We start from the raw sequence: 18,862 nt of genomic DNA, 5'->3' as shown, positions 1-18,862 counted from the left end.
AAATTACCAGGTGCTGTAAATTGCCTCCAGCATTTTTCCTGTTTCTTCTTGCTGGAGGCTGTCATTTAGCTGAAGCTCAGAGCTCAGAGCCTAGAGCCCCTGAGCAGCAGTAAATCTGTAGGTTGTCAGCAGACCGGCTTCTACAAATTCAGTGCTTAAAAGTAGAGAGCAACCAAGAATGTGCACAGCAGGGTGAGATAGTGTATTACTGGATTTTAAACAGTATAAGCACTTACTTTGAATGTTTTACATAGGTATACCTGCAAAAGGGGCCAGCATGAAGTGATCTAGCAGGAGTTCATTTTATGACTAAAGTTCTACTTTAATAATCCAATTAAAGCCTTTCAATATAGGACAGGAAAAAAAACACCTTATTGTTTTACCACCTGACTCACAAAGCTTTTTCCCTGCCTATGGATCAGAGTGGGCATTGCTCAAAAAGTAATAAAGCCAGAGGCAGCCAGACATCTGGCATTTTTAAAAAGAGAGGGGAGCAAGACAATCCCCATTTTTCTCAGTACATGTTTCTTTTAAAAAAAACATAGCATACACTTTTGAAGTACAATAACTGTCGACAAATACCAAGACTGAAATGAGTAGCAATTGCTATCAGTATAATGTTTTACATTAAAGTGTCAATTGCCAAAATCAAACTTCCATTTCTCTACGATAGAAGCTATATTATACTCACTCCGATGGCCTGTGTCTCCTACCATTGTTCCATTCCAACGCTACAGCCTTTGTCAGACTCTTCAGCATTTGACGCTTCTGGGAGTGTCAGATGCCTATGTCCTTCACCACACACTGGGGTTCTTTCCTCTGACCCCATTGTCACTAGAGAACACACTAAGCACATAGGATGAAATCACAACAGGCAGCACAGTACAAAAGTGGCAAATGCTAAAGTGTCTGCCAGATGTTGCAGTGCTCAAACAGAAGAAAAGAAGGTAGGAGAGATGGGCATCAGAGAGAGGGAAATATAATAGCTCTTCCTCTAGAGAACTGCCATTTTGATTTTTTTTTCTGTTTTAGGAAAAGTTTAAGGGTTGCTTTAACAATGCATGTGTGTACTAAAAAGTTCACTGTTCTATTGGATATTATCAGACTTGGCTTATTGCTAGTTCTCATTTCTTAAGACATTAGAGCTAAATGTTGGATAGCAGTTTTTGCATATGTAGCGTACTCCTAGTTAGCTAGGGGGGGGTAGAGTCCTGATTGTTATAGAGTAGCAGCCTGGGTGCAATAGTCAGGAAGTCAAATTGTGGTCAGGGCTGAGAGGCTCTGCAGGCCAGCCTCTCTGGAACTTCCCCCTGCTCTAGAGCTTTGAAGAAAGGCCTAGAGGTAGCGGGTGGATCTGAGGATTGGCTGGCTTATACTCTTGAGGGATCCTGGCCAACCCCCAACAGGAGGCTTGGCAAGGGGCCAGGGCATCCTTTAAAAGTAAGTGAGCCTGCTCAGCCGCAGGAGAGTTTGAGTGGAAGACAGAGAGGAGATGAGAAGCTATATGCAGGAGCCTAGGAGGGGAACCTAGAGGAAGAGAGGGGCTTGCCTACAGGCAGTGGAGCTGGAAAGAAAGAATGCTCAGAGCTTCACTGGCCCCCAGAGCAAGGACCACCTGTACAGCAGCGAAGGAGCGGCCCAGCTAAAGTCCTGGTAGCAGCTACCAACCCATCAGTGGTACAGGAGAGGATCTGAGTGAGCACCTCTGCACCCCCTGGGCGGATTGGGGAAGGGGCACTCTGGTGGGAAACAAATTTGCTACCTACCTGGTACTGTCTATTTCTTAAAGCAACAGGAACCGGATCCCCTGTTCAGATTTACCTCCAGATTGCTAGGTGAAGGAAGAGGGGTTCATCTAGGGTCTGGGGTGGTACATTAAGATATGCTGGCTAGCTCTCCAACAGAGCCTGTGTTGCAGTGAAAGCTTGTAAATAGTTCCAGGAAGTTGACCTCAGTTCATCAGTTCCCTTGGCCACCTCTCTTTGCAACTCTTAGGGGGTAGTGGTACACATATCTACAATTAATTATACAGTTAGGGCAAAGCGCAATCTTTAAGTTAAGTATTGGGATGAAAATTTGGGTTTTGCTGTCCAAATGATCTGATGCGGTAATTCAGCTGTTTGAATTCTTTGTAACAATAACGTACTGCAGGGGTTTTAAACTTAAGTTAGCTGGTTGGGGGTTTTGTTATGTACCAGTTCCTTTACTATAAACGGGGAAAAAAAAGCCATAGTGTCAGTGTATTGGAAAATACTATACAAAAAGGCTAGGGAAAGCTAACAAACTGCATAGGGAACGATTAGGGCAAGTTTAATTTTCACAGCAAACTTTTTTCTGCAAGACTTCCCTTTAATAAATGAGCAACAAGGCTTCCATTAAAAAAAGTAAGCTTCTATTTCAGGGGGTATTATTTGGGTGTTTTTCTTATTTCTTTTGTGGTGGTATGTAATGGTTTTTATATTAAACTTTTGTTTAAAAAGGCTTCCCCTAAAAAAGTTGGCCTTTTTTTCAGGGGTGGTATTTTGGAGTTTTCTTTTCTTTTAGGGGTTTCATAATGTTCATATTTTTTTTCTTGTTGATAAGACTTTTTTTTACGTTTTTGGTTACAGAGTGCAGAGTTGGCTTTTGTCCTCAGCATATTTGAAAGAAAAGAAAAACTATGTGCATGAACAGTGTACATCTAAACCACCTCACATTATATCCCTCTTATTCAATGCACTCCCTATCCTCATAGATAAAATAAACCGTTTTACACTGCTCTAGCCTCTGTAGTATCTTAACTCTTGTAGTAAAATGCCTACCTGTGCTCTTAGACTGTAGTAAATGTGTACCTAAAATTGCTATTTAACATTGTCCTCCTGCTGGCCATATTCACAATGCTCGTGGGCTCCCGATTAATATAGTAAAACATCTTCCTGTGCTCTTTGTCTTTAGTATATTTCAGCCAATTTTCCCTCAGTAAAAATGTCTTACTGCTGGCCAGTTTTATACTGCTGTTCCTGGACCCCTCTAAGTGATGTATAAAATTAATGTAAACAAAAACTATATATAAACTATAAATAAATTACACAATTATTTAGAAAAAAAAAGGATAAAATGGCATGAAGTTCATCTTACAATTCCACACAGACCCCTTATCCAGACATGCAGCCTGGGTGGCCAAGAAAGGGAGGGCAGCAATGTGTCCACCTTCCTATATTAGACCAGGCCCCATGCCTTTCAACACTGGGGAGGTACCATGTAAGATGGGGCATCAAAACCCCCCTCTTGTAAAATATCCTTGTTTTAATGTTAAGGGAACATGGCCTCTTTCTCATCTTTACCAGAATATATAGAGGGACTTATTGTAAAAAATGGAAGTTTTTTTATAGTAAGGTGGTGACTATAAAACCATGCACTTCCAGGTGAATTGGTACAGGGTACATTAGTACCCCTTAGTAATGTAAAGAGTTAAAAGTGAAGAAACATACACCCCTTGAAAATGTCCTTTTAATGAAAAACAAAAAACACAGACACAAAAAATAAAAGGTGACTTTTCTTGGCCATCCAGATTGCATGCCTTGATATGAGTCTAGGGGGAATTTTTAGAGTAAACCTCACATCATTTTTACCTTTTTTTAATTACAGCATTCAAACTGCAATGAATCAGATTGGGTTGGTTGTGCATGTAAGCTAAGCTAATTGTAAAAAAAAATAAATAAAAAAGTGCACTTCTATTGTACGCTGTTGCTGAGATTGTACAGTTTTGAAATGCCACATGCAACTTTAGAGCATCCACAAACCATGGTATTTAAATGATCTGTGTGCTTTCAAAGCTGCATGAAAAGCTCTTCTTCCTATTGTATATTTTTAAAAAAATGTTTTTGCATTAGCACATGCCCCCATTCTGTTTTTCCAATATTGGTTTGCTTATTAGCCTTTACCAGACAGCAAATATGGCGGTGTGATGCCAATTTTGGGATTTGAGGACTTTAAGCAGGATTTAACACACCCGACCTGGTGGATTCAGTCATCCCTAGGGAACTTTTTTTTACTCTGGCTATAGTAAACTAAGTACCGTATTTTCCGGCGTATAAGGCGACTGGGTGTATAAGACGACCCCCTCATTTTTCAGTTAAAACATAGGTTTTGGGCTATACTCGCCGTAAAAGACTATCCCCCTTCCGAGGCAACACCATTTAAAAACATCAGATTTTTAATTGAAATGGTTATGACTTACCGGTACTTAAAATCCTCATGTTCATCCTTTGACATCATAAGTTCATGAATGACATCTTGTGATACATTTGTAAGACAGTCATCATATGGATCAAATTCCAAATCAGATGGTTACCGCTGGATGTGCGGTAATACGGTAGCTTCGGCTACATACAGTATACAGTATATATACAGCCCGCTGGATGTGCAGTAATGTACATACAGTATACCGTGCTGAGCCAAGCTGGCTCAAAACAAATGTCCCTATGACAGATTAATCTGTCAGCCCGCTGGATGGGCGGTATATACAGTATACTGAGCCAAGCTGTTTCAAAACGTACCGGTATGTCCCTACGGTAATCAGCCCGCTGGATGTATGTATGTGCAGTAGCTGTGGCGACATACAGTATACACTGGGCCAATCACGGCGACCGATGTATTCTACTAGTGAATACAAAGCCTGCTCGGATTGGCTGAGGTTGTGTCATCATCAGCCCACCTCTCTGACTCAGCCAATCCGAGCAGGCTTTGTATTCATTAGTAGAATACATCACTCGCCGTGATTGGCCCAGTGTATACTGTATGTAGCCGCAGCTACCGTACATACACACATCCAGTGGGCTGAATACAGTAGGGACGTACCGGTACGTTTTGAAACCGCTTGGCTCAGTGCAGTATACTGTATATACCGCACATCCAGCAGGCTGACAGATTAATCTGTCATAGGGACATTTGTTTTGAGCCAGCTTGGCTCAGCACGGTATACTGTATGTACAGTATTACCACACATCCAGCCAGCTTGACCCAAACAAACTCAAGGTTCACATTTTATACCCCGTGTATAAGACAACCCCCAATTTTTGGGGTATATTTTTAAGTATAAAAAGTAGTCTTATACGCCAGAAAATACTATAGATTGATTGCTATAGATTGTTACATTCACAACTACTGAATTCTTGCCCTTTACACCACCTTCAAGAATAAACTCAAATGACTTTCATTGTAGCCTAAGAAATAAATTAGTATTTTTCTGAAAGCAACAATTTTATTATTTAAGCTGATAAATATATTTTTGTGAGTAACTCTTTGTTCTTTATTTACAGGGAAACAGAGGGCTGCCAGGAGAAACAGTGTGTATTTCTTTTTACATTTTAAATGTGCAAACCTTAATTTGCCATCAATGCTGTTTGTTTGGTGCATTTGTATTGAAAAACAAAAAATCAAAATGTGCACCCATTTGCTATAACGTTAATATCCAGTTTTTATATAAAATCGTTTAAACTCTTTTATGTTTCTCTTACAGGTTGTATATATACAATTGATATCCCCATGACCCTAGTGTTACCTGCTTTTATTCATTTTGTAAACAAAACACAACAGAGACTTTTTGCTTTCAGCTTTAATTTATTCAGCTGTGTATGGGTGTAATTTGTAGGTATATAAGACAGAAGATAGATAGATAGATAGATAGATAGATAGATAGATAGATAGATAGATAGATAGATAGATGGATGGATGGATGGATGGATGGACAGATAGATTTTTCTTTTATATTTCTTTATGTTTATAAAATTATACAATTATTATGTATATATATACATACATACTGTACAGTATATTCTGTATATACACATACAAATATAACAAAATTACTAAAATATATAGGAATTTTCCTTTAAGGGAAAATATGTAATCTTTATGATTTTAGCGCAGTTGTAGTATTTTCTAGAAAGCATTTGTATCTCTAGCACAGGTTTCAGTGCTTGTCTGTAACTGCGCACTACAGCAATCACAACCAAGCAAGATTTTCTTTTTTCTGTCCATTGCAAAGAGATGCCGGTTTCATTGAAATAAACATGTAGTGTAAGGCACTAGATTTCAAAATGTGGAGTGCTTGTACAGTATTCTGTGGTAAATGTGTTCAATTAAAATACCCAATCATTTGCAGAGAAATTAAAAAGAAAGGAATTTCCCTTGCATAGGATTGGATAACTGGAGTGAATATTTTACTACTCATCCCAATTATGCACAATCAGTAATTGTTTGAAGAATGGTTCATTATCAAATCTTTCATCTTTAAGGGAGGAAAACTTGTCTGGATATAGACGGTTTTAGTTAACAAATTACGATCCAATTTCTTGCACAGCCCAGTTATTCATTATAAAACAAGAGACTTCTGGCAATAAACGGAAAATGTTTTATTTGTATTGCCAAGACAGTAATGGTAATTACAGTCTCAGTAGAAGAAAAACTTGCTGAGCTGCACTTCAGTGAAATGCTATTAGTTTTTCTAACTTTGCATGATTTGTGAAACCTTTCTATTACAATGCGGCTGTAGAAAGACAAGGAAAATGATTCAGTTTACTACAAAACTGAATATGATTTGTGTGCATGCATTGGTAGGTAAATTGTTTGCTGGCTGCTTAATCTCTCAAGAAATGGGCAGAGCCATATTTACATTTCCTGATGCCCTAGGTAAACAGTTTTTTACATACATTCTTCTCATATGCAAGCATTAAGGGCTCGTTCACACTAGGCTGTTTTGCCAATGCTTGCCAAACGCCCCAATAGCGTTTGGCAAGCGTTGGTCCGGCGTTTGCGGAGCGTTATCAACGCTCGGCAAACACTCCGCAAACGAGCGGCACCATAGACGAGAATAGGAGGCTTCAAAGCCTCCTGACTCGTCCAGAGGCGTCTGTTTTGCCGCGACGCGATGCAAACGCTCCCGTTAGAACAGCACCATGTGCTGTAATGTGCAGAATTGGCAGAGGCGTTTGGGAAGCAGTAAAAACGCTTCCCAAACGCCTCTCTGCCGCCTGCACACAAGGCTAGTGTGAACGTAGCCTTAGAGTGATGTAGACGGGCTTTAGACTTAGGGCTCGTTCACACTAGGCTGTTTTGCCAATGCTTGCCAAACGCCCCTATAGCATTTGGCAAGCGTTGGTCCGGCGTTTGCGGAGCGTTATTAACGCTCAGCAAACGCTCCACAAACGCCGCATGCGCGGTTTAGCGGCGGTTGCTAGGCATTTGCCGAGCGTTAATAACGCCCCACAAACGCCTATAATGCAATTTGAGTGGTTTTACCGCTCTGCAAATGCCCCGCAACCGCGTCGCAACCGCACCGCAAACGCCGGCCGGGCATTTGCGGAGCGGCACCATAGACGAGAATAGGAGGCTTCAAAGCCTCCTGACTTGTCCAGAGGCGTCTGTTTTGCCGCGACGCAACGCGACGCAACGCAGACGCTCCCGTTAGAACAGCACCATGTGCTGTAATGTGCAGAATTGGCAGAGGCGTTTGGGAAGCGGTAAAAACGCTTGCCAAACGCCTCTCTGCCGCCTGCACACAAGGCTAGTGTGAACGTAGCCTTAGAGTGGAACTAAAACACTCCTACACTTTACAGCCAAGGAAGCTGCCATCTTGGCCTTTGTTTGATCTGCAGTTGTCACATGGTGCTGCACATGTGATTAGCTTTGATACCAGCCATTTGATGCTTGACAGTGCAGTTGAGAACTAACCTTAGCACACTAGTAACAGATATAAATCAAGACGTGCCTTAAGTGTAAGTTATATTGGCTGATCAGCTGGGTTTAGTTCCAATTTAATTACATTTTATTTAATTAAATATTGGTACAAACTGGATAAAAAAAAAATCTTTTTAAAATTGGCTGATCCGTGTGGAAAATTATCAGCTGTGTGAAGTGACTGTATCCATTGAGCAGAAGGTCCAGTGGCTGTCTGAATGCAATAGCCAGCCTTGCAGATTCCTCCATCCATACTATTTACCATGGATGGAGGAATCTATTAATTTTCTCCCATTCAGCCCATGGGTCAAACAAGAGAAATCTAATTGTGTATGCCTAGCCTTAAAAATGCATGTTTTCAGGAGCTTCTGGGATGCTTTGACTTGCATTGGAGTTACTTTGGTTTTGCCATTAAATTGGTCAAAGAGTTGTTTCAACATACTTCTAAATTGCATTGAGCTGATTTTTAGCTGCATTAAGTTGCTTTAAAGCAGAACTCCGAGCATAACTTTTTAGCTTACTTTTAATGCTGCTTTCCTACCTTTCTAAAATATGTAGTCCATTTCCAGGTTGGCTCTGTAGATTCTGAGATATGGTAGTTGAATATTTTAAATTTCCCTCTGTCTTACATTTTGTAATACCATAGGCCGCTATTCTGTGTATTCCACAGGTCTTGTCACATACCCGCTGTAGTTCTTTGCACAGCAAGCAGGCAGTGATGCAATCCCTGCTCACTGTAGTGGGTAGATCAGTGAGCCTGAGATGGCGGTCTGATCCGCCCACAGAGGCAGCGTCCTTAGAATGATAGTCCAGGAGACATGTGGTCTGTCCCACCTCCTATTTTCTTTACAGGCTAGGAGCGCTGCCCCTCCTCCCCCAATGCTAGTAGTATGGTTTGGGTAAGCTGTATATGCAGGCTTCAGACTAACGGCAGCTGCTGGTTTACTTAAAGGCAACTGATGAATCATCCCTGGTTGCAACCAAATAGGAAGAAAAGCACCCAGGCATGCGGCCTTATTTGCTTAAGGATGACAGCCAGCATAGACAAAAGGAAAGAGGGAGCGCACAGGCTCCTAGTGCAGCAATCCTTTAATATGTGGTAAAAACAATTAAAAGTCCACTTGTGATAGGCACATCATCCACTCCCTGTGTAGATCGCCATTACTGAGCTCCTATATATGCCGCCATCGAGATGAAATTTCAGGCTTCCATTGCAGCTCCTCTAACCAAGCACACGATCTCGTAGCGCACACTCATCCCAGGCTAACAGGTATCCAAGCCCGCAGCGTGGGCAGAGGGGCACTCTCAGCTGTCAGCAGAGCCAGCTCCATACACAGTTCTACATGGGAGGAGAGGGCTGCTGCAGAAGGGAGTGTGTGCTCAGCTGACATTATCCTCTTCATATAAATAGCCCACATCATATATTTTACAGGTATATGTGAGTATATATGACATGAGCTATATATATATATATATATATATATATATATATATATATATATATATATAAATTATGTGCTTTATTATTTATTACACACACTAACCAACATAATATAGTATGCAGATAGCTTTATACTGCCTCTGGCTGCCCTAGCCTATGTTGGATATACAGAAATACAAGTCAGCACATAAAAATAAGGCATCATTTCACCATCAGATTTCCCATTATTACAAATTCAGTTGCCATATTGCTAATTTGCTTTATCAAAGATTACCACAGAAAAAATTTTGACAAAGGACGTTACAGAATATTTCCAGTGTTGGCAAGTTAGTAAATTGAAAAATGTATACTTTGCTTGCTTTTTTTATATACAACATTTTACTTTGCACTAACCAATAATGCTAAAATTCTATAACAACATAGGAAAAATTAGTACTTAAAAACAGGGGCATTGCTGGGTGCTCTTTTTTTAAATCTGTTGCTTGTTCAGAAACTTTGAAAATCAACCTGTATGTAAATAGTCACAATTTTGCAAATTGTATAATTACTAGGACCCAGTTCACACTACAGGTTTCAAAGCAAGTTTGCTTGCTTTAAATACAGTTTCCTCAACTCAAAGCATTCTGTAGAAGAAAAAAATTGCCTGAGATTTCTGTAGCATTTACTACTTCCATTTAACATATTTCCATTTAGCTCTCAAAATGCTTGGAAACAAGCAATTACCTACCCATTAAATAATTCTTGGGGAAGAAAACTTGGCCCTCCATTAGCAGTAGCACATACGTATCCTTTTATTTATTTTATTTATTTATTACAGGTACTTATATAGCAATGTCAATTTACACAGCGCTTTACATAGACATATTATTATACATTCACATCAGTCCCTAACTCTCAAGGAGCGTATAATCTAAGGTCCCTAACTCACATTCATATATACATTTACTAGGGCCAATATAGACAGGAGCCAGCATGTCTTTGGAGTGTGGTAGGAAACCGGAGTACCTGGAGTAAACCCACGCAGGCACAGGGAGAACGTACAAACCCATGCAAGTAGTGCCGTGGTTGAGATTCGAACCAACAACCCTAGTACTGCCAGGCTAACTTTCACTTCTACACAAAAGTGAATGCCAGCTGAAGAGAAAGGAAAGCTCTGGAATTGTAGCTTACACAGAGCTATGAACCCCCTGTGATAGCAGGGATTGGCCCACTGCTGTTACCTAAAGATCACTTATTACTCCATCCCTGGAGGTACCAAGTATTTCCTTGGGCTCCAGTCACTGAATGCAACAGTGAATGGCAGAGGAAAGGTAAGTGTATGCTGGTGAGGTAAAATTAAAGCAAACCAGTTGCTTTGCCCTCTTTGAGGAAAGCTCTGACTTGCTTTATCATCTTTAAATTTAGATGTAAACATCGGTCAAAGTATAAGCAATAACTCTGTCATGCCAGGCCCTGAAGCCACTACCACAAACCAAAATGTATTTGTGATAATCATTTCAAACACTCCCAAATAATGTACAACTTAGCGATAACTTTGCTGTTTGTTTTTTTTTAATTTTTAGAATGAAGAAGGGGAGAATAGTCTGGATGGAATTCCTGGAGAACAGGTATACTATATGGGGAGTGAGAACATTTATACCTGTCAGAGACATACAGAGATTTTCTAACCTGATGTGCCATTGTGATCTCATAGTTCCTTTTTCTATGATTTGTTAGCTAAAGATATGTGTGTGTGGTCAGTTCTGGCAGTACAGACAAGTGATCAAGGATGATCAGATGTCTCACAACCCACTCTTAGTGAGTCATCTTCCTATCCATGGTTAATCATACTAAATTTCTTCATTTTATTTACTTTAGGGAACCTCTGGAAAACCAGGAAGCAAAGGAGAGATAGGAGAAAGAGGAGAAACAGTAAGATGTTTTTAGTCTACCATCAATTATTTGATCTTTCTGATGAACATTATATTCATTGAAGAATCATACTTATTATGATGAGGATAAAGTGACAGAAGTGTCATATAATCATTCGTCTGTGCACTGCTATTTATATACAGTCTATTCTATTACTTTTCTCTACTCAAATTCAATTGTAGTCTGCATTGTATTGGCATTATCAGTAAAACAGAGAATAGAATGCAACACAAGTGATCATTGAACTCTACGACACATAGTGAGGCAATGTATAGCAAAGATTTCTACTGGTATTACTAGCTGAACAATTTTTACTGTTTGGTTTATGCGTTCGTGTAATATAGCCAGATTATTGTGCTTGTTGAATGGAAGGCTAGGGTATCTAGCTTAAAAATCCAAGTTCACCTGAACTTATATGAAAAGACTTTAAGCATTTTCTAAATAGATAAAGGTAAACACATATACTATATTGCCAAAATATTGGGACACCCCTCCAAATCATTGGATTCAGGTGTTCCAATCACATCCATGGCCACAGGTGTATGAAATCAAGCATGCAAACTGCTTCTACAATCATTTGTGAAAGAATGGGTCGCTTTCAGGAGCTCAGTGAATTCAAGCATGGTACCATGATATGTTGCCACCTGTGCAATAAGTCCATGCGTGAAATTTCCTTGCTACTAAATATTCCACGGTCAACTGTTAGTGGTATTGTAACAAAATGGAAGCAACTGGGAACAACAGCAACTCAGCCATGAAGTGGTAGGCCATGTAAAATGACAAAGCGGGGTCAGGGCATGCTGAAGCACACAGTACGCAGACATCTCCAACTGTCTGCAGAGTCAATAGCTAAAGACCTCCAAACTTTGTGTAGCCTTCAGATTAGCACAACAACAGTGTGCAGAGTGCTTCATGGAATGGGTTTCCATGGCCGAGCAGCTGCATCCAAGCCTTACATCACCAAGTGCAATGCAAATCGACTGATGCAGTGATGTAAAGCATGCCGCCACAGGACTCTAGAGAAGTGAAGACATGCTCTCTGGAGTGAAGAATCATGCTTCTTTGTCTGCAAATCTGATGGATGTGTCTGGGTTTGGCAGTTGCCAGGAAAAGAGTACTTGCCTGACCCCGATAGAACACCTTTGGGATAATTTAGAGCAGAGACTGCAAGCCAGGCCTTCTCATCCGACATCAGTGCCTGACCTCACATGTGCTTCTGGAAGAATGATCAAACATTCTCATAAACACACTCCAAATCTTGTGGACTGCCTTCCCAGAAGAATTGAAGCTGTTATAACTGCAAAGGACAACAAATATAGGAGCACTCCAAACCCAGTGGAAGTAAATAGAGTCACAAGCTCAGGAATAGTTAAAATTCGAAATTCACTTATTAAAGTGAATTTCGATTTTAACTATTCCTGAGCTTACATTAGTTCAGTTAAAAAGCATAACATGTAGGAGTGCCCAGACTGATACATCACCAAGCTAGTGTAGAGGAGAAATGCATATCCCCAGAAGCTGGAGGATGACACATAATCATGGACCCAACAGTAGGTTGCTCAACCAAGGAGTCTCAGGACAGTGGGAAGGGTGTGTGGATGGTGGCTGCTGGGATCATTGAGATGGCGTGTTTGTGGTTTTGTCCTCCAAGTCCTCTGTCACTACAGGACTCAGCAGTGTCATAGGGGTTGAAGATGAAACCATGGCTTTGTGGGGAACAGCAGCTGCAGCATTAAAAGTGGAACAAAGTTAGGTGACATGACCTGCCATAAAGGAGAGTAGATGTGCACTACTCTTTCAGTGAACTTAAATTCAGACTTATTTTTAACCCCATGGGGTCTCTTTAATCTACAATATCTTATGCCACAATATTTTTTAACCTAATCAGTATGGCCATCTGATTCTGCCTATACTGGGAGCGCTGGAGCTATAACTCTGTTGTGATCAGGCATTCAGGTTTAAAGCACTTGTGTTTATTTGGGTTTTCAGTCTACTATCCATATGCAATAACTTTCAATTTCTGTCTTAACAGGGAAGTCCTGGGACAAAAGGACCCCCAGGTAATAAAGGAGACAAAGGTTTCAGAGGTGACTGGGTAAGTATATACATTTCTATGATGAATTGTAATTTGGTTGTTTTAAATACATCAACTATCACAGGCCTTCACTATTTTAAATACAAGTATGATCCACTGTGGCAATTATTTTTTCAACAAAACAAGGGTGCATCTCCCTATGTACCAGTAACCAATGGGATAAAGCCTAACCTTTGGTATACATTTTAATAAAATTCTTAATAAAGACTGTGTGGGTTAATGTACTTATGAGGGGGGGTGCTGTACACTGACTCCATAACTGTGAGATAATGCAATATACAAGAACGTTGGTGATCATTATTCTAATTTTTTTCCAGAAACAAAACAAAAGGGGGTCCCACTGCTCCACGGTACTTCTGTAGGTCAAGTGGACATACACTGGACCAAAAAGAAAGACAATGGTGTCCGTTTGTGAACCAGCGGTAATAGATCGCTGCTCAGTTCTCCGGCATTCTCGGAGAACACAGTTCTCCTGTGAATGCAGTTTATGAAGCAGTTCTCCAAACGAAGGGAGAACGATCTCCAAACGCTGGAGAACGGTCTCCAAACTCTGGAAAACGGCTCATTTTACTATAATCTCGCGAGATTACAGTAAAAGATCAGTTTACTAAGCAGAGGTAAATTATCTCTGCTTAGTTTGCGGTCCCTCTGATTCTCCAGCTCTGGGCTGGAGAATCTGGAGGGAGAACACAGATCTCCAGTGAAGGGCTGACATGATCTCCTGAGTGTCATAAACTGTGAATGACCAGAGAATAGCTGAGATCCGTTGAATCGCAGCTATTCTCTGTGTCATAAAAGGACACCCAAATTAGGTCCCTAGGGTGATAACCATAGAATGGAGATCTTATCATGCCTAAACAACTGTAAACAGAAAATCAGCTCTGCCAGCGATAACTATCCTTTACACAATATTTTACCCTATTCAGAAAATGCCATTTTTTGTTCAAAAATAACAGTGACTTGATTCAACTATGTGGGCTTAGTTTTGCACCTCTGTCATTTCTGGTACCAAAAGAGCTATATTGGCACATCAAGTTAATATGTACACAAATATAATATGTGTAGACATTAATGAATACAACATCCATGAAGTAGGACAACATCATGGATGCTAAGAGGGGTTTCAAACAAAAACAGTATTGTGAAAAAGTTGCAAGTATGATCTATTAATATAGTAATAAGGTCACATATACTATAATGTAGCTTAAGCTTCTTAGTGTACAGTGTCCTGGTAATTGGAACCTCTTTTCATTTCATTGTATTTTGGTTGCTTATTTTTATTCATATTTCTCCTTAAAAAGCTCAGCCTTATTGGAGAGAAACATGCTGGGAGCACTTTTTTCAATGTTTCCATCCTGAGAATATGGTGGTCTTTTTACTTGTCCAGTTTTTGTATTTATGGAGGAGGTAGAGTGAATAAGGAGAATGAATACTCTCCCTCAAGTCACTGTTTTTCTGTGAACAATCTAGCACCTCCAAAAATGGTATAATCTGAATGGGGTATAATTAAGTGCAAAGGTTAAGTTTTATTCCAGTGGCTACTGGTGCATAGGGAGATGGGCCCTTGTCCAGTTGTTTTAACCACTCGCCCTCCAGAAGATTAACCCCCCTTCTCAGCCGGACCATTTTTTGCGATATGACACTGCGTTTTTTAACAGACAATTAAGCAGTCATGCAACGCTGTACATAAATGAAATTTATGTCATTTCTTTTCCCACAAATAAAGCTTTCTTTTGGTGGTATTTGATCACCACTGCGTCTTTTATTTTTTGCGCTATAAACAAAAAAAGGCCAACAATTTTGAAAAAAAAATATATATATATTTTCGGCTATAAAACATATCCAATAAAAAAAATCTAATTTCTTCATAAATTTAGGCCAAAATGTATTCTGCTACATATTTTTGGTAAAAAAAAATCCCAAACGTATATTGATTAGTTTGTGCAAAAGTTATAGTGTCTACAAACTATAGAATATATACTGGAACTTGTTTATACTAGTAATGCAATAAGCAACTTATAGCGGGACTGAAATATTGCGGTAGACACTTTTACAACTGACACTGGCACTTATAGGAACCGGTAACACTAATACAGTGATCAATGCTTAAAATATGCACTGACACTGTACTAATGACACTAGCTAGGAAGGGGTTAAACATCTAGGGCAATCAAAGGGTTAACTGCGTGCCTAGGGAGTGTTTTAGTGTACTGTGTTAGGTGCTTTTTCTAAGGGAAATAATGGATCTTGTGTTCCTGCAAAGCAGGGAACAAGATTCATCACTTACCCCCATCAGAATTTAGCTCTGCCTTGTTTACATAGGCAGAGCTTGGTTGTATGCCTCTTTATGAAGATCGGCGGGTGCCAGTACTCATAGATCAGCTTCTTCTGTGAGTGTTCACAGCAGAAGCGAACTGCCAGTGGCTCGTGTGCTCGCCCTCTAGGCGGAAGTGCAAAATCACCTTTATATATGTGATTTTGCACAGAAGGACCACCCTGTAGCAGTAAAGCTGCTATGGGGCGGTAAATACATATAGCATCAGATACATTGAATTATAATAGATATTTACCATGCTGTTTTAATATCCATTGCAACTGTTACCCTAATATATTGGTAGGCAAAAATGTATGCAGTAAATTAAATGATTGGGATTTTATACTGTGTGTGTGTATATATATATATATATATATATATATATATATATATATATATATACACATACACACACTGCATCATTTCTTTTACATATTCTTATTTGATTTTGGTTACTTACAGGGAGAGGCTGGGACTACTTCCACTACTCCTGGGTCTAAAGGATATAAAGGAGATCCTGGAATGGAGGTGATTATTGAGCATTTAAATCATTGCTATTACTTCATTATTTCATTTCATGCAATTGGCTTTATTTCTTGTAATTTTCATTAATCTGACACTGAGCTATAGAACACAGCAAATTATTTAACCTTAGGTAACATAGTCACCAATGAGTTGCAATGCAGCTGAACACAGATACACAGAAGTCTCATTGAGAACCACAGATGGTTAAGGTAATGCAGCCTTTCTCAATCATTTTACCCTGAAGGAATCCTTTAAATCATTTGCAGGTCTCAGGGAACTCCTGATAAATAGTGTTTTTATCTACAGCTCATGACACTTTAGCATGATCAGTAAGTTGTGTAAAGTTTTAAATCAAAGAATAAGGTATATGGTATAGCTAGAGAATTTGGCACCCACGGTGGGGCACTTTTCAACACCCATTGCTCTGTACCACAATATAAAACTTAATATAAAACTAATAATATTAGTGACCAAAAATAAAATGTAGACCTTCAAAATGTGTAGTGTCCCCTTATACTATTGGTCAGTGGAAAAGGGCTTCTTATATTGGTGGTGAGTAAGAAAGCCCCTTTACTTTGGCAGTCAGCGTAGAGGCATTCCCTTTGGATATCAGTGCAAAAATTGTTCTCTTACATTGGTGGTCACTGTAGAAAGGATATGAGTCTGCCACTACCTGAGATCTACCCTACCAGGGGCTGACTGACAACTCATGGGGCCCCCGGGCAATAGGGGATCATTGGGTCCCTGTGTCCTTGCCCACACTCAAAAAAGCCTATAAAAAAGGTACCGGGGGCATTTCATGGTGCCCCCTACTGACCCCGGGCTCTCGGGCAGTGCCAGAGTGCTCGAATGGTCAGTCTGCCTCTGTACCCTACCAACCTCTGAAGGAGCCTTAGGATTCCATGGAACCCTGCTTGAGAAAGCCTGAGGTAATGTATATGTGAACCCAATCACTACAATCCCATGCAATCTACTGCATGTTATTATAATTCTAAAAATAATTGTCAATATTTTTAAATCGGCAACTTTCATTATAAAAATACCTAGTGATCCTGCCATGAAGGTTCTTGTTCAGCCACTTCAAGTTATAGAGTGACAGCATTTTCTCCCTCACCCTGTCTTCTAACTGTGCTCCTGCATTGTCAGCCTGTCACACAAACTTTCAATAGGGAATACAAGTTAACTCACTTTATGCACGCATGGCATACTGTTGTTATCATCAGGAAACCTGCACACACAAATACCATGCAGACATCTCTGGCATGCATGCAGACAGGAAATGGCAGCAAGGAGGGTATGGAAGAACCACAGGTTTGAGATGCAACAAATGAAAAAAAAAAGAAAAAGATGAAAACAAATATTATAAGTGATTACATGGCCCAGTCTCCCCAGGTCATTTAAACTGAATCTTAGGTTGGGTATGGTCATGTTAAGTCATAAATCCTTCATTAAAATAGTCATATATGGCAGTATAATGTCTCACCAAGAACAATGGGCAATGAGACACCAGATCTACTCAAACCCACTTGGATTGCCCTTTGTCTGACAGTTGATAGAGGCAATTTCTTCCTGTTATAAAAAAGGGATGATTAGTAACTATCACACACAGAATAACTTGTGATCCATGTTGGCATCACACTAAGAATGCCACGCAGACTGTCCAACAGAATATCTAGACAATGCCGATGCTGCTGCTATGTTTAAAAGCACATAATGAACCAGGAAAGAAATGTTTTTTTCAGATGCTAAGAAGAATCTTTTTCTCTAAACCACTTTGTACAATTAGATCTTTTGTGAGAAAGCAGTTTTCAAGTTTGTGTAAACCCCAGACAAAACCCAAACGTTTGCACAATGCATGGTGTTTATGATGATTATGCGGCATAAGGTGTGACCACCATGACCACTGACCTAGAGATCTGACAATGATTATAAAATTATATTTATCTTATTCTTTTTTTTTTTCTAGGGAGAACCTGGAAAGCCAGGAATTCCTGGGACGCCTGGAATTAGAGGAGCTGGAGTAAGATATAACCATATCCATTTTCTAAAAATGTGTCTCCAATCAAGAAAATATTATTTGCTCAGTACTTTCCCAGCTTATGCTGTTTACAAAACTCTTTCAATATGCTTTTTTATGCAAGGAATGCTTTTTCATCCAAAATACTTAAACTGAAAAGCTTTTACCACCGTCCAATGCGACATCTTTTTTTGCATTGTTTCTTTGGCTTTTATTCTGTAACAGAAACTCTAGTATATGTCAAAGAAGCACAAATAAGAAATAATTTTAATATTGTCAGTGCTTGTATAGAATAACAATTCTAAACAACAACAGAGCCACAAATTTGTATGAAAATCTGTACTGATAAAATAGGTTGGCAGAAATCTCCTTTTGAAAAATTATAGGTGTATGTGTTGATGTTATATTGATCCAAAAGATTGCAGCGTATCTCTAGCTGGTTGTGATTAGACTGGGGAAGGGTTAGAACCCTTGCTATTTTTATATATTTATATTTGTCTGTGTACATTGGGAAGATTTCCCTTTACTTTGTTTCGATGATGCAATAAAAAGTGAAAGGAAATCTCTTAAACTGGCTATACACTGGTAGTATTTTGTCATACATCTTGCAGCTTGAACAGGCTCCTCCATATATATATATAAAGTGCACCCCGAAAGGCAACAACTGCATTTCTTGATTCAGAGATTCAATAATCTGGAAGTTCTGTTTTAGCATGAAAAATAACCTTTACTGTGGATTTTTTAATAGCCCAAAGCAAGAAAAAGAGTCCAAAACCACTGGAATGAATTGTATTGTTTATATACAGGGCTGATGCTAGATTATTTTGCGCCCTAGGGAAG

General features: G+C 39.6%; 1 protein-coding gene across 1 annotated transcript in view; it reads left to right on the top strand.

The window, feature by feature from the left end:
* The window catches only part of COL6A6 (collagen type VI alpha 6 chain), a 201,331-nt gene that overhangs the window by 60,172 nt on the left and 122,297 nt on the right, over positions 1–18,862 (top strand). The window contains exons 15-20 of the mRNA XM_089652052.1: positions 5,301–5,327; positions 10,723–10,767; positions 11,018–11,071; positions 13,104–13,166; positions 15,943–16,008; positions 17,972–18,025. Coding sequence (XP_089508178.1) covers positions 5,301–5,327; positions 10,723–10,767; positions 11,018–11,071; positions 13,104–13,166; positions 15,943–16,008; positions 17,972–18,025 — 309 coding nt within the window. The remainder of the gene's footprint in view (positions 1–5,300; positions 5,328–10,722; positions 10,768–11,017; positions 11,072–13,103; positions 13,167–15,942; positions 16,009–17,971; positions 18,026–18,862) is intronic.

Source organism: Staurois parvus, unplaced genomic scaffold, assembly GCF_062004578.1.
Source record: "Staurois parvus isolate SC_StPar_1 unplaced genomic scaffold, SC_StPar_1.0 ptg000670l, whole genome shotgun sequence".
NCBI classification, from domain to species: Eukaryota; Metazoa; Chordata; class Amphibia; order Anura; family Ranidae; genus Staurois; species Staurois parvus.
This window is presented reverse-complemented; position numbering and strand designations above follow the sequence as displayed.